The sequence below is a fragment of the Xenopus laevis genome, chromosome 1L, assembly GCF_017654675.1.
Source record: "Xenopus laevis strain J_2021 chromosome 1L, Xenopus_laevis_v10.1, whole genome shotgun sequence".
Taxonomy (NCBI): Eukaryota; Metazoa; Chordata; class Amphibia; order Anura; family Pipidae; genus Xenopus; species Xenopus laevis.
In genome coordinates, this window is record NC_054371.1 from 157,049,070 (window position 1) to 157,063,185 (window position 14,116).

The 14,116-nt window shown below is 38.7% G+C and overlaps 1 protein-coding gene across 4 annotated transcripts in view; it reads right to left on the minus strand.

Moving 5' to 3' along the window:
- Positions 1–2,414: 2,414 nt before the first annotated feature.
- The window catches only part of rasal1.L (RAS protein activator like 1 (GAP1 like) L homeolog), a 30,198-nt gene continuing 18,496 nt past the window's right edge, over positions 2,415–14,116 (minus strand). The window contains exons 8-21 of one of the 4 annotated variants that reach the window (XM_018260682.2): positions 13,966–14,057; positions 13,660–13,777; positions 13,341–13,491; positions 13,109–13,173; positions 11,386–11,498; positions 10,843–11,035; positions 10,519–10,656; positions 9,993–10,137; positions 8,141–8,313; positions 5,749–5,889; positions 5,202–5,337; positions 5,007–5,127; positions 2,795–2,838; positions 2,415–2,694 (exon numbers count right to left, since the gene is read on the minus strand). In XM_018260682.2, coding sequence (XP_018116171.1) covers positions 2,573–2,694; positions 2,795–2,838; positions 5,007–5,127; positions 5,202–5,337; positions 5,749–5,889; positions 8,141–8,313; positions 9,993–10,137; positions 10,519–10,656; positions 10,843–11,035; positions 11,386–11,498; positions 13,109–13,173; positions 13,341–13,491; positions 13,660–13,777; positions 13,966–14,057 — 1,752 coding nt within the window. In that variant the 3' untranslated portion in view covers positions 2,415–2,572. Of the gene's footprint in view, positions 2,839–5,006; positions 5,128–5,201; positions 5,338–5,748; positions 5,890–8,140; positions 8,314–9,992; positions 10,138–10,518; positions 10,657–10,842; positions 11,036–11,385; positions 11,499–13,108; positions 13,174–13,340; positions 13,492–13,659; positions 13,778–13,965; positions 14,058–14,116 lie in introns of all 4 variants that reach the window. The other 3 variants (XM_018260674.2, XM_041565881.1, XM_041565894.1) reach the window with 3 other exon arrangements.

Genomic DNA, 14,116 nt, shown 5'->3' on the forward strand with positions numbered 1-14,116 from the left:
TTCACATTAGTAGATTTCACAGGTGCATTGCCAGTAGATGCAAGATCATTTGGATGCTAGTGCTTAATATATGGTGTTTTTGCATGCACTAGAGCTTGTCTACACAATAGTAAATCAGCCCTTTTATATAAGTGTAGCTAAGGCTTCAAGGCCATGGCAGTATTTCCCAGTACCTATTAAAATACTCCCCAGTGGGAGGCTGAGGAAGGTTGCTAGGAGCTGTAGTTCATTAACAGCTGAAGAAGTTGGGAGACCTCTACCACCAGCCTATTGTATAATAACTTCATCTACCTTCATCCTCTGGAATACAGTGTCTCACCTCCTGCATTATGATCGCCAAGCACAATGATTACCTTAGTGCTTGATATTCCACCCAGTGAATGGGATATCAGATCTCCCACATAGAAGTCTGATCATCCTTACACCATACAATAATGAATGCCTGATTGAGTTTCCATAATATGGCTTTATGTTTCATTTTTCTCCCCCCCACCACACACAAGTAATCCATTGTATTCAGCTACTCATAAACTTCACAATTTCAACTCTGCCTTCCCCCTGCACCCTACAGTTTAGCTTTTGATATTTTGTATCTCATTTCCCATAATGAAACAGAACCTCCCTTGTTCAGTGCAAGACTATAACACTTTATAATTATGGATCACACACCACCATGTAAAATGCGTGCTTCATCTGCAAGTCTTTGATGCCCTGCTGAACTCTACATCCCTGTGCACCGAGTGGCCTTAATTCTCAAAGTCTACTGTACAATGCTATGATCTCTCCCCCCCTGCTAACAATATGTTCTACAGTGATTTTAAATCCACAACAAAAACGTATTCAAAAAATATAAACAAACATAACATTGAACAGTATGAATAAAGGTTAGATGAGCTAGTACAAAATGTGTGTGTGAGCCAGCAGGTGGTAATGTGGCCAAGGTCACTCCACCAGTAGTACAGTAGTAGCATATTTCTGTTGGTCCTTTGAAGTGGAAGGGGGGGGTGTAACCCTAAGCACACAAGAGAAAATGCAACCATCTTTGTCAGCACGATTCATAATATGCACGGAGCAACCTTCACCTTCCCCATAACTGTGCTCTGCATGTCACTGCGTATATGAATAAAGAAATCCCTGCGGAATTTAGGTGCTGTGTCTGTCTCTGTTGCAGTGTGGTGATCTGAGCTGCAATGTAACATTATGGATGTTGTCTTTCAGTTTTGGATAAATTACAACTCCTACGGGCCTGTTTACTATCATTTTGATTTCCTTTTTATTTCACAAATTGTATTATGTAGAAGGGTAAAAACCACAACAAAAATGTAATAAATACTTCTCCAAGTAAAAGCAGTCAATGTTCCATAGAAGTCAATGGGTGCTGCACTGATCCTTGGACCTTTTTTTAACTTTCAGGCTTTGGAGGTTTTCTGATTCTTTTTTTTCGTTTGTAATTGGCTGAAAAACTTGAATTCTTAGAGATTTCAGTAATATTTTTTTTTTTTTTGGCTTGTTCAGCACTTTTTCCCGAACTTACTTTTTATATCCTGATTTTTTCATAACCTTCATAGCATTTGTGGTTTTAGAGAAATATAGTTTAATTGCTGTTTCAAAAAAAAGCTCTAATACCACTAAAATTCGACTTTGAATAAAGCAAGCTGCTGGATGGGCATGATGAAAGTTGTATTTGGAAGGCCATGGGTTATACAGGGGAATGGTACTGAACATGACTGCTGGTTAATAGTAATAGTAGAACATGTACTGCAAACTCCCTTTTTAGTTGCTGGGGGTTACAATAACAAACATTTTTAATTCAGTATAAAGTGCAAGTTGCTTCTTAGATTAAATGAGTTAGTCAGTGCAAGAGAACAGAAAATTAACTCTCTGTCTTTATTCTGTACCTGTAGTTTAATATGGGGTTTGAGGCATATGTCTTGCTAAATGATGTCTTGCTTGGAAGGGCAGCTGATGAAGCGTAAAGTACTAAATGGTCTATGAAGTTGCTAAAGGATAAACTTTTTCTGCACAGGATGGATGCAAATACAGAAGAACCTCCATTTTATGCAGGGTCAGAATGGGCTGGAGGGGGGTGACGGAAGGCCCGGGGGCCTCGGACCCTCCAGTCCGATGCTGAATTTATGCTTTTTAGGTGACCAGTACCTGGGAAAATGTAAAATCAGGGAAATACATTATGCATAATATATATAATGATATAAAATAAATGAAAACGTAAAACGAGTCAATGTAAAATTGAGGTTTCACTGTAATGTTACTTGTTGCAACACCTGATAAAATATGCAGAGGATAACCGGCACCTCTCTGATCTGAACAAAAGCAATCCCATGAAGGGGATTCGTTACTCTGCTGACATTGCATTCAGTGAGATGGGCTGAAAAGAAGTAACCATGACAGTTTGATCGAGAACAATACAAGTCAAATGACCTGCCAAGCAGATTCTTTATTATTTTTTTGTTTGGGTGAAGAAAATCCACAAGATTACAAAAAAAGCTATGGCCGTGTTTTCACTTGGATGGAAAGAAAGCAGAAGCAAAAGCAGCCTGCTTGGTTTGACCTGCTATGTACAGTGACCGTGGATAGGAGTGTCCTCCCTCTCCCTTTTTTCGAAGGCTTGGTGAGCTCTTTCTAGATCCTCAATGGCTAACAACAGGCGTCTTGCAGGGGAGGATACTGCCATAGCTGAAACAGAAGAGGGGACCACTGTATTGCTTGATATAATAAATCATAGGACAATGAATGTCAATACCAATGCTCTTACCCTTCTCGCTGTGACCCTTACATTGTGGCTTTTCTGCATTCATTGTGTTCTCCAAGTATTTATCCCTTAAAAGCAGAAACAAAAAAAAAATTGGCACTCTAGAACAAGGGATGTTAACCACTAAGGCTCTTAGTGTTACCACAACACCATCATGCTTAACAAATGAAATATGTTGGGGCAATTCTGGGACTTGCAGCTATCATAATCTTGGGGACAGTGAATTTTACAGGTATGAGATCCAGTGAGGTTGTGGAATGTACTGCCGGGTGATGTTGTGATGGCTGATTCAGTTAATGCCTTTAAGAATGGCTTGGATGATTTCTTGGACAGACTTAATATCAAATGTTATTGTGATACTAAGCTCTATAGTTCGTATAGATATGGATATATATAATTTATGTAAAGGTATGGAGTGGTGTGTGTATGGATGCTGGGTTTTCATTTGGAGGGGTTGAACTTGATGGACTTTATCTTTTTTCAACCAAATCTAACTATGTAACTATGTAACTCTTATCTAGAAGCTCATTATCCAGAAAGCTCAGAATAACTGGAAGGCTATTTCCCACAGACTTTTTCAGCCATTATAATACAATATACTGCATATTCAAAAACTCCAGGTTCCATAGTTGTATAAGGATTGTGTCAAACTTAAAGGAAAACTATACCCCCAAAATGAACACTTAAAGGGATACTGTCATGGGGGAAAAAATTTTTCCAAAATGAATCAGTTAATAGTGCTGCTCCAGCAGAATTCTGCACTGAAATACATTTCTCAAAAGAGCAAACAGATTTTTTTATATTCAATTTTGAAATCTGACATGGGGCTAGACATTTTGTCAATTTCCCAGCTGCCCCATGTCATGTGACTTGTGCTGTGATAAACTTCAATCACTCTTTACTGCTGTACTGCAAGTTGGAGTGATTATCACCCCCTCCCTTTTCCCCCCAAGCAGCCAAATACAAGAACAATGGGAAGGTAACCAGATAGCAGCTCCCTAACACAAGATAACAGCTGCCTGGTAGATCTAAGAACAACACTCAATAGTAAAAACCCATGTCCCACTAAGACACATTCAGTTACATTGAGAAGGAAAAACAGCAGCCTGCCAGAAAGCATTTCTCTCCTGAAGTGCAGGCACAAGTCACATGACATGGGGCAGCTGGGAAATTAACAAAATGTCTAGCCCCATGCCAGATTTCAAAATTGAATATAAAAAAATCTGTTTGCTCTTTTGAGAAATGGATTTCAGCGCAGAATTCTACTGGAGAAGCACTATTAACTGATTCATTTTGAAAAAAAATTTTTTTCCCATGACAGTATCCCTTTAAGCAACAGATAGTTCATATCATATTAAGTGGCATATTAAAGAATCTTACCAAACTGGTAAATATACTTAAGTAAATATTGCCCTTTTACATCTCTTGCCTTGAACCACCATTTTATGATGGTCTGTGTGCTGCCTCAGAGATCACCTGACCAGAAATACTACAACTCTAACTGTAACAGGAAGAAGTGTTGAAGCAAAAGACACAACTCTGTCTGTTAATTGGCTCATGTGACCTAACATGTATGGTTTGTTGGTATATTTGTGTGCACAGTGAATTGTACGATCCCAGAGGGCGGCCCTTATTTTTTAAAATGGCAATTTTCTATTTATGATTAAATGGCACATACTGCTAGACAAGTATATTATTATGAAAATGGTTTATTTACATGAAGCAGGGTTTTACATATGAGCTGTTTTATGCAATAACTTTTTATAGTGACCTACATTGTTTGGGGGGTTTAGTTTTCCTTTAAAAGATAGACTGGCTGTAGCGAGTTATACATTAACTGGTTTAAAAAAATGTCAAGGAATTTCTGTAGTTTTGAATGGATCCAACTAAATGGTACAGCCACTTTGACTGCTTTAGTCCTGTATAATTACATATAGTACAAAGGACTCTGTTACGTTGACTTTTATTTTCCAACACTATCTGACAGACAAAACCACTTTTGTGAAAGAACCATAAATAGTCCTTGGGTAATGGTATGGGAAAATGGATATTGTAACCAGAGTTTTATTGGTTTTCTGATATTGAATTTGAGATTGAGGTCTGAAACACTATCTCTGCAGTAAACAATGCCTTACTTTTACAGAGAAAATATCAGGACCAGTATTCACACTATGCAGAATAGGGGCCATGGTTTATATTATCCAACACATGTATCCAAAAAGAAACATATACAAACCTGAGCACATCCTTTGAAAGCAGTAGGTGTCGATAAAGAACCTGTGCCTCAGCATCGGGATCCAATGGATCACTCCAGTCCCCCAAAGTCACAGCCAAATGAGTTCGACTACACCCACGCACTAAAAGACACAACAAACAGTGAAAAAAGAACAAGAGAGATGCAAGAGAGGGTTTAAGTAGGGAGCTTTATTACCTGTACGGTCAGACTGCAGGCAGCATGTCCAATGGGCATTGCGATACGCCCCAGGATGGTAGGTTGGCAGCAGACGTTGATTACACAAACTGACCTTTCGTAAGGCAGAGAGCCACTGATTCAACTCATTTACATTCTATGCACAGAGAAGAGCACACACAGAGACATGTCAGCAGTACAGTGTAACTGTTCAAATCCTATTAAAGCAACACTGACAGGCCTAATGTATTTCTAAATAATGCAGCAGTGCTGACCCCAATATCCTAGGGATGGCATATTGTCGTTTTGAAAGGTGATACCATTGGTTCAGTGGTCATACAGTGGTCCTACAGTGCATACAGGTGCAGTTTTACTGGATTTTTACAATACACTGTTCATACTTCATACAGGAATTAACAACTTGAGGTGCTACAGAAGGTTAACTGCTACCATCTACTGTGTGGGTACTGGGAGATCTCCATCAAAATCTGAAATTCTGTCTATAAGCAGGATTCATCTCATTTTATATATAATGGACATGTTATTGGGACATGCTTTCTTTTAATACCTTGCACTGTATATACATAATGTGACTTCCCTGTGCCTCACTGTCCTGGCTGATAATCTGCATCATGTTTGAGTGCTGGAAAGCATTTTCGTCTACTCTCTCCACTGCACAGATCCGATGCACAGGGATAGAAGAGCGCACCTGCCAAAATATCAAATAAAAAGAAAGGATTTTATGGGTCTTTTACCAAACAGTGCAGAAGCATTAAATAAAGAACAATATATAATGATTACTCTCATTGCTCTCCATCTTTCAAACAGCATTGCTCTTTGCTTTCTATGATTACAATAAAGCAAGTGGTACAGGTTCCTATATAACTCAAAAAAATTCTAGAAGATAAAAATAATTTAGCCCTCTGACTGAGCAGTATACACTCCATTGAGATAGCCTCAGAGGCATTAAGCAGTTATAGTATATACACACATGAATGCTAAATCTAGTATTGCCCAGTTCCACTATCTATAATGTCCAAAATTAGAGGGGTACAATTCTAGTATATACACAAAAAAATATTTCTAGTATTACAGTATATAGCATTGATAACTTTAGAGGCATACAGTCCCACTATATATATATATATATATATATATATATATTAAATTAGCTAAACGAGTAGGCACATTATCTCAATTAAATTATGCTAACCTAGGTCCCACTGGTGACTGACAAGAGGATATTTAGAGTTACAGTATTATATGGTTGTAACTGATTACTATTAACATACCATGCCCTATTTAGACACTCTCAGCACTTTGTGTGTTTGTGTTTATATAGTTTATTTTGGCATTTTAGCCACCTATAACAAAAGTTATGTTTTGGGTGCAAAGTGTTTATACTTATGCCTAAGTGTGGAGGTACATGTACATTTGATATTTACTAACTACCCTTCAGATATGTTGTATTTAATTAATCAACCTTTTGTATTTCAATGTCTGGATTTATATTCCTAGATTTATGTTGCGGAATCCAGAAAGAGGGTACTGGGATTAGATATATAGACTAGTTACCCTTAGAGGAATAAAGTTTCAGTATACACACAAATAACATAGCTCTAGATCTGGTTTTACACAGTTCTATTAAATTGTTCTAGAGAAGCACAGTTCTAATATGTACGCATACATTACCTATAGTTTTGGTAGTACCCAGTTGTAGTATATAGACTGACTAGGGATTATTTTTTTGAAACAGGTATGGGACCTGTTATCCTTGAATCCTTGGGACGTGTGATTTTTCGGATAACGGATCTTTCCATAATTTGGATCTTCATATTTTAAGCCTACTATAAAATCATGTAAGCATTAAATAAACTCAATATGCTGGTATTGCTTCCAATAAGGGTTCATTAAATCTGGATATTGGCTTAAGTACAAGGTACTGTTTTATTATTACAGAGAAAAGTTCCTAAAAATTATCCATTCTATATCATACTGAAAGTTAACTTGAAGGGGAACTCCACAAAAATATAAGTTAAGCTTTTTGAAAATAAAATAAAATTTCAAGCAACTTTGCAATATACATTAATTAAAAAATATGCAGACTTTTCATGATTTTTAATGGTTTCTGACAGTTCCCTAAACCTAGTCCCCTGCTCTCCTGCTGATCTCTCGGACTACTTTGCTAAGCTGGCTGACTACTGTTACTTTGTATCAACAGCCATCTGTCCTCAGCCTGCATCCTCCAAACCCCACAATTCCCTGCACACATGATTTCAATAAGGAATGGAACATCACAGTGCAATGCATTGTGGGTAATGTAGTTCCTGCATGCTGTCTGTAAACTGTGGAGAAGTTGTTACAATTTGTAACATCGGTGTTTTAGTCCCTCCTTCCCTGCCAGGATTACAAACGATGCAGAAAAAGAAGAACTGTTAAATAGATGGCTTTCAGTATAGAAATGGCATTTACTCATACTTTTTTTTAACTGTGATTGACATATTAGGGGTTTCTGTGTTATGTGGGCCTTTTTATCAAATTTTGGTTTGGATGCAGGAGTGCCCTTTAAATGTGAACTACCCCTTTGTCTAGAGGTATACAATTTCACAATTATATCCGAATTAGTAATGGGCTAATCTGACCAGTTTCGCTTAGCCAAATGTTTGAGAAAATGCATTGAAGTCTATGGGCGACAACACTTTTTGATGCACAAAAAATTGTGCGACAAATTTTTGATATGTAACAAAATTTGTCACCCATTAGAGCCTATGGACATAATTTTGCTGCAAAACTTGGCGAAAATTTTTGCTCATCACTATCCACATTATAACAATATAAATACCCCAGTTTACAGGAAAGGAGTTCATTAGTTTTGCAGCTCCCATTAAGTATCTGGGATTTCAAAGTCAACAGTCATTATTTTACATATACAGAGTGCACAGAGTAAAAGGAGCCCATACTTGCCAATCTGGTGATTTAGAATAGGACAAAGTCTGACTGCTGAGCCAGAAGTATCTTTTCTTGAAGGTAAAGCGAGTCACTAAATTGACAGCTTCAGCTTTCCGTTTGTGTAAAAAGCCTTCCTTTATAGTAATTGATGGGTGAAACAGTGTCCGAGATATCTGACCACACTCTGAGAGGCAAAGAGAAGAATGTTGATTGGCAACATGGGATGAGACAGATGAGAAAAAGCCAATTGTATGCAAAAGTATTGCTATACTTAAAAATCAGATGTATTGCTCAGCTCTGTATCATTGGCATTAGATGTTACACATGCAGGGAGAAAGACGAGGGGATAGTGAAAAGCACTGAGAAGGCACAAGAAAGAAGTTATGTATGAAATAATGTGCAGCTTAAAACAGCAGCAGATATAGAGAGGTTTATGTATTTGTTAATTGGTTAAAACCCTCTCATTCTTGTTACCTGAAAAACAAATCCGCTGTATCTCATGCTATTTAATCAAACTTTTAAGATAGCCATACATTATAAGATTTCACTGTATGGTGGGAAATATTGGGCTGATCCATTGTTTGGCCCTTGGGCCAACAATTTGATCACAATTGCTGGCAGTTGGATTGAGAACTGCTTCAACGCACATATACCTTGATTCAGCAGGTAATTCAAACCTGCCCAATCGACATCTGGTTGGGTGGGCCCATCGAAGTGAGATTCAAGCTGCTGATTTGGGCCCTTCAGACTCTACCGCTCCAAGGGAAAACCTGCACTAATAACCCACTTTACTGAAAAAAACTCCCGTGGCTCATCCAGTCTTAATAAGCTCCATCAAAAAAAAAATCTCTTGGCGTCCCTTTATATTATACTGTATCTTAGCGACTCAATGGGCTTGAATATAACAGACCGACCATGATCATGACTCCCCTTCTGTGAATTTATCTCAAAGTATGTATTAAATCAAATTATAAATGTTTGGAAAACTATACCCCCAAAATGAATGCTTAAGAAACAGATAGTTTACGTATATCATATTAAGTGGCATATTAAAGAATCTTACCAAACTGGAATATAGATATAAGTAAATATTGCCCTTTTGTTCCACCATTTTGTGAAGGTCTGTGTGCTGCCTCAGAGATAACATGACCAGAATTAATGCAGGTCTGACTAACAGGAAGAAGTGTAGAAGCAAAAGCCAGAACTTTATCTGTTAATTGGCTCATGTGACCAAACATGAATGGTATGTTTGGTTTGTTTTTATACATAGGATCCCAGGGGGCGGCCCTTAGTTCTTCAAATGGAAATTTTCAATTTCAGGATTACCCAATGGCACATACTAATATATTATTATGATTTTTTTCTTAGATGAAGCAGTGTTTTACATATGAGCTGTTATATGAAATATATTATATAGACCAACATTGTTCAGGGGTATAGTTTTCCTTTATTAAGATGATGATGATGATGATTAATAATAATACATTTGAATGAAATATGCTACACTGTACCCAAACGGTGTCTGCTATAGTCTCCCCCTAATTACAAGAACAGGAGAGGTTCAATTATTAACACTCAAGTAATGATCTGATGATCACCCTGTGCCTTGGTAACAGCATAGTATTTGACTAATACTAACAGAGGAAATGGGTGTAGTGAGATGAAATTAAAAAGAAATTGAAAGAAGGAATAAAAATTTTAAAAAAATAAGCCATAGAGGCTAAAAGAGTGAGTAAAATATAGTCATTTAGACATAATTTGGCTTCACAAATATTCAATATCTATCTATTCACAGCACTGCATCTTTCCACATTGGTAGTGGGCAATTAGAGTGCTAAAAAGGGCTGGTCTGCCATCACTCACCTGTTTCACTCTCCATATCTATGAGCCTATCTAAGAAATCCCGCAAACGACCTACACTCTGTTGAATGAAGGGATGCAAAGGGGACATCCATTGTTCTTTCCCATAGCCCAGCTGCTGGCCCAAATTACCAATACTCTGTACTGCCTGAAGTTAAGGGATAAAATGAGGGCAGGGGGGGGAAAAGGCATTCATTTTCAAGAATAAGTAGAACAGGGTCAAACATTCATTACAGTTAAAGCTCAAGCAGAAAGAGAGAGGTTGGAGGCTACTATGTAGGACATAGTTTAGGAACAGCGGGCACATGATGCATAAGGACAAAAAAACATGGTTAGATCCAAGGGCTGTAGCATTGGAATTTTTACATTTGTTCACTCATTAATGTGTTATTTTGAAGCACTACTAACTTAAAAAGTCATCAGAAATAAAGCAATCTGTATGCACACAAACGTTTGGTAGACAACAAGTGTTGCATGCAAACAAAGGCCATGCAATCAGGGCTGATGTCTGCACATTTTACTGTAATACCTTGGCAATCAACAGGAGGGAGCGTGCAGTACGGGGGTCGGCGTGGTGCTCTCTCAAGTGGAACAGTTTGGGTGTGAGGATAGCAGGTGCAAAAAAACGTAGGAAGAGGAAACCACTGATGGCCGCATATTTCACATCCTGGTTGGGGGCACAAAGTATTATTGAAGGATTCTCAGGGAAATGACTTCTGCGCCACATGCTGGGTCTTAGCCCACTTTAGAAATGAGAGACCTGAAAAAATTTGTGGATCTAATAATTGCAGTCCCCTCTTATAAGAAGGAGATTGTTGAACACTACTCACCAGTGCAGGGCAGTTACTCTCACCTGGTAGACTGGTCCAGGAAATTTCTCTTCCACCCTTTTGTGTAGCTGCTTGAAGCAAAGACGCATGCCTGATGGGCACTGCTCAACCGACCCCAATATGGCATCAATGATGTCACGCAAGTAGCCCCTTAATGTCTCCAGACTGCTCTCCAAAATCTGATGCTCAGACATTGATCCCTTAAAGGATATACGTCTGTAACAGGATAAGGAGCTATTTCTCAGCTTCTTTACAGAGTGTGGAATTCATTATGGAAAATATCTCCAAAAATAATTATGTGACATTACCTTAATAAAACGTACTTTCTCATATCAGTGTCTGTGTGTGTGTCTGTGTGGGGAGTGATTTTAATTTTATTTTTAGCTGTCAAACATCAAGGGGTGTGGATATTAATATTTTCACCTATAATAACTGGGATTGCATTATGACCAATGTGAAAGCAGATTCCTGCATATCACAAAAATTCTAAATAATGTTTATTGATTTGGTCAGAAATATGTTTGTTTAAACAGAGCCATAGTTAGTTTTGTTGTACATTCTCTCACCTGCTGCGATTTGAATCGATCTTGCAGGGATCAAGCTCCACGTATCTCTTTTCCTCAAAGATCCTGTTAATAATGGGCTTCAGAATTTCATGAAGAAATGGCATTCCCACTATCTATTAGACAAACCACATAAGTTAAAATGTGGGGAAAGAAAAAGGATTATGGTTGAACAGTTTTTAGAAGGGAACCCCTAAATAGCAACACTTATGGAGTACAGAGGCAGACAGATGGGGAACAGACTGGGAGGTCCACATATGGTCGTTGTTATGTATGTAGCCTGGGCTATCTTGCCTATTTCAATTAAAGGACATAGTGGCTCTTCCATGGGAAAATTAATGCTAGCCATTCTACAGTGTGAATGATATGAAGTAAACAATAGAAAAACTGCTGAGCATTTTAGGTTCCCAGATTGTTAATCTCTCAATTTACTCTCAAAATGCACAGACAACCAGGGCACATGTAAGAATGAGAATTGGACTATAAGATAATGTACACAGTAACAAAAGCTACAAGATAAGTTAAATGTGTCACTATAATTTAGTACTGGATCAAGACTGGTATAAGCATGATGCATAATCAAGTTAAATAAGAGAATGCAGTGCTGAAGCCATAAGGGTAGGGGCACACTGGGCGATTCAGGGAGATTTAGTCGCCTGGGGACTAATCGCCTTGTCTTTGCGGCGACTAATCTCCCCGAACTCCTTCCCTCTCTCTTGCTTTGGTTAAAATGAAAAATCGCCTGCGCTAAAGCACAAGCGGCGATTCGTTTTCCGAAGTCGCTCGAAGTTGCCTCACGAGGAAACTTCAGGCGACTTCGGAAAATGAATGGCTGCGTGTGCTTTAGTGCAAGCGATTTTTCATTTTAGCCAGCACAAGAGAGACGGAAGGCGTTCGGGGAGATTGGTCGCCGCTAAGACGAGGCAATTAGTCGCCAGGCGACTAAATCTCCCCGAATCACCCAGTGCGCCCCTACCCTAAGAGGTTAAGGCTCACCAGTGCATTGTGGGGTCTGCTTGCTTATGCCCAGGCCTTCAAATACAAAAAGGTAATATATAGCAAAAACAGCAGGCACACACACTTGTGAGAGCTGTAAAGGAGAGGTTAACTTTATTATAAAAGTATATTAGGTACAAATAGCCTTAGGCATTCAAGCTACATGGCACATAAACACAGTGCTGTGGAATATAGAACAACCGGTTTACAAGTTTACTTCTTTCTTTACAAAACCTGTCTATGAGGGGGTCCTAGTGGACCTATGCTGTGCTTCAGTTCCACTAAGAGTCTTTTTTTTTTTTTAAAGCAATAGCTCCTTTAGCCTGCAGCTTCTGCACCAAGACCATAGATGGGCTCACCGAATCCCCTATTTTGAATTTGGCTGAACCCTTGAATCCTTCCCGAAAGATTCGGCCGAATAATGAATTGAATTCAAATCCTAATTTGCATGTGCAAATTAGGGGTGGGAAAGGGAAAAGTTTTTTACTTCCATGTTTTGTGACAAAAAGTCATGCAATTTCCCTCCCCACATCTAAATTGCATATGCAAATTAGGACCCAGGTTTGGTCCAGCCGGGCACAAGGATTCGGCCAAATCCAAATCCTGCTGAAAAAGGCAGAATCTTGGCCGTATCCAAAACTGAATCCTGGATTTTGAGCATCCCTACTATATTACCAATACTGGGGGAATTTGTCAGACCAGGTCTATATACCTATATCTGAGAACTTACCTTCATATACTGTTCCATGCATTTTGATGCAAGGGAGTTTGAACGAAAAAGAGTGTTTGGATCCACTAGAAATAAAAATCACATAACTATAGTAAAACACAATGTAACAGAACTGTAGGCAAGTCAATAATTATGATACAAGAGGCTGAGAAGAAGTCCTGAATGATGGCATTATAATGTAATGTAATGTAAAACACTGGAGAAGAGATTGATCAAGATGGAGTGTTCTCACCTGTCTGATTCACCTCTCGCTGGTTGAGTTTATCCAAGAAGGTAACAGCAAGTCCTTGTCCCAGGAAAATTTTCACCAGCTTTACAGCGACTTCTTGACGGCTCTCAGCAGAACAAATTTCCTCTAGAAGAGCCAGCAAATTGCAGTCACTCTAGACAGTGGATATGACAATGATCAGAACACATCTACGTAAGATGATGGATATTTACAGATTTATGAAGCTTTGCTTGACAGATGAGGAACAACTCTCCCCTTTTTTCTACAGAGGGAGCATCTAATAATCTGGCACATGTGTTAAGACCTTATCTTAGTACCCCACCTGATCAGGAGATTGGACAGACTCTACAAGAAGTTGGATCAGAGTCTGATAGTAAAGTGATGGCAGAATCCTCTCCTCTGAAAGGCTCACTTTAATACGCAGGGATCCAAGCTTCCCTCTGGCAGACAGAGAAAGCAAAGCACTAGTTAATGTAACACACTTATGAACCTCAAGAGACACACAGATCAATATACACACTCAAATCTACTGAAAATATGTCAGATATGGTGATATATCAATATACTATGATATCACACACATAGTGGTGATGTGATTTGCTGTCACACAAAACAGAGGTTTTTCTACCCATTCTCTTCCTCTGTGTTTCCAAAAGGCAGAAGACGGAACCAGCCAGTCACAGCAGGGCTTTTGTGTAAAGGCTCAATGGGGAACCACACCTGAGGGGAGTATGACAAAATAACACATAAAAGGGTGGCTGGTTGATGGGAAATAGATG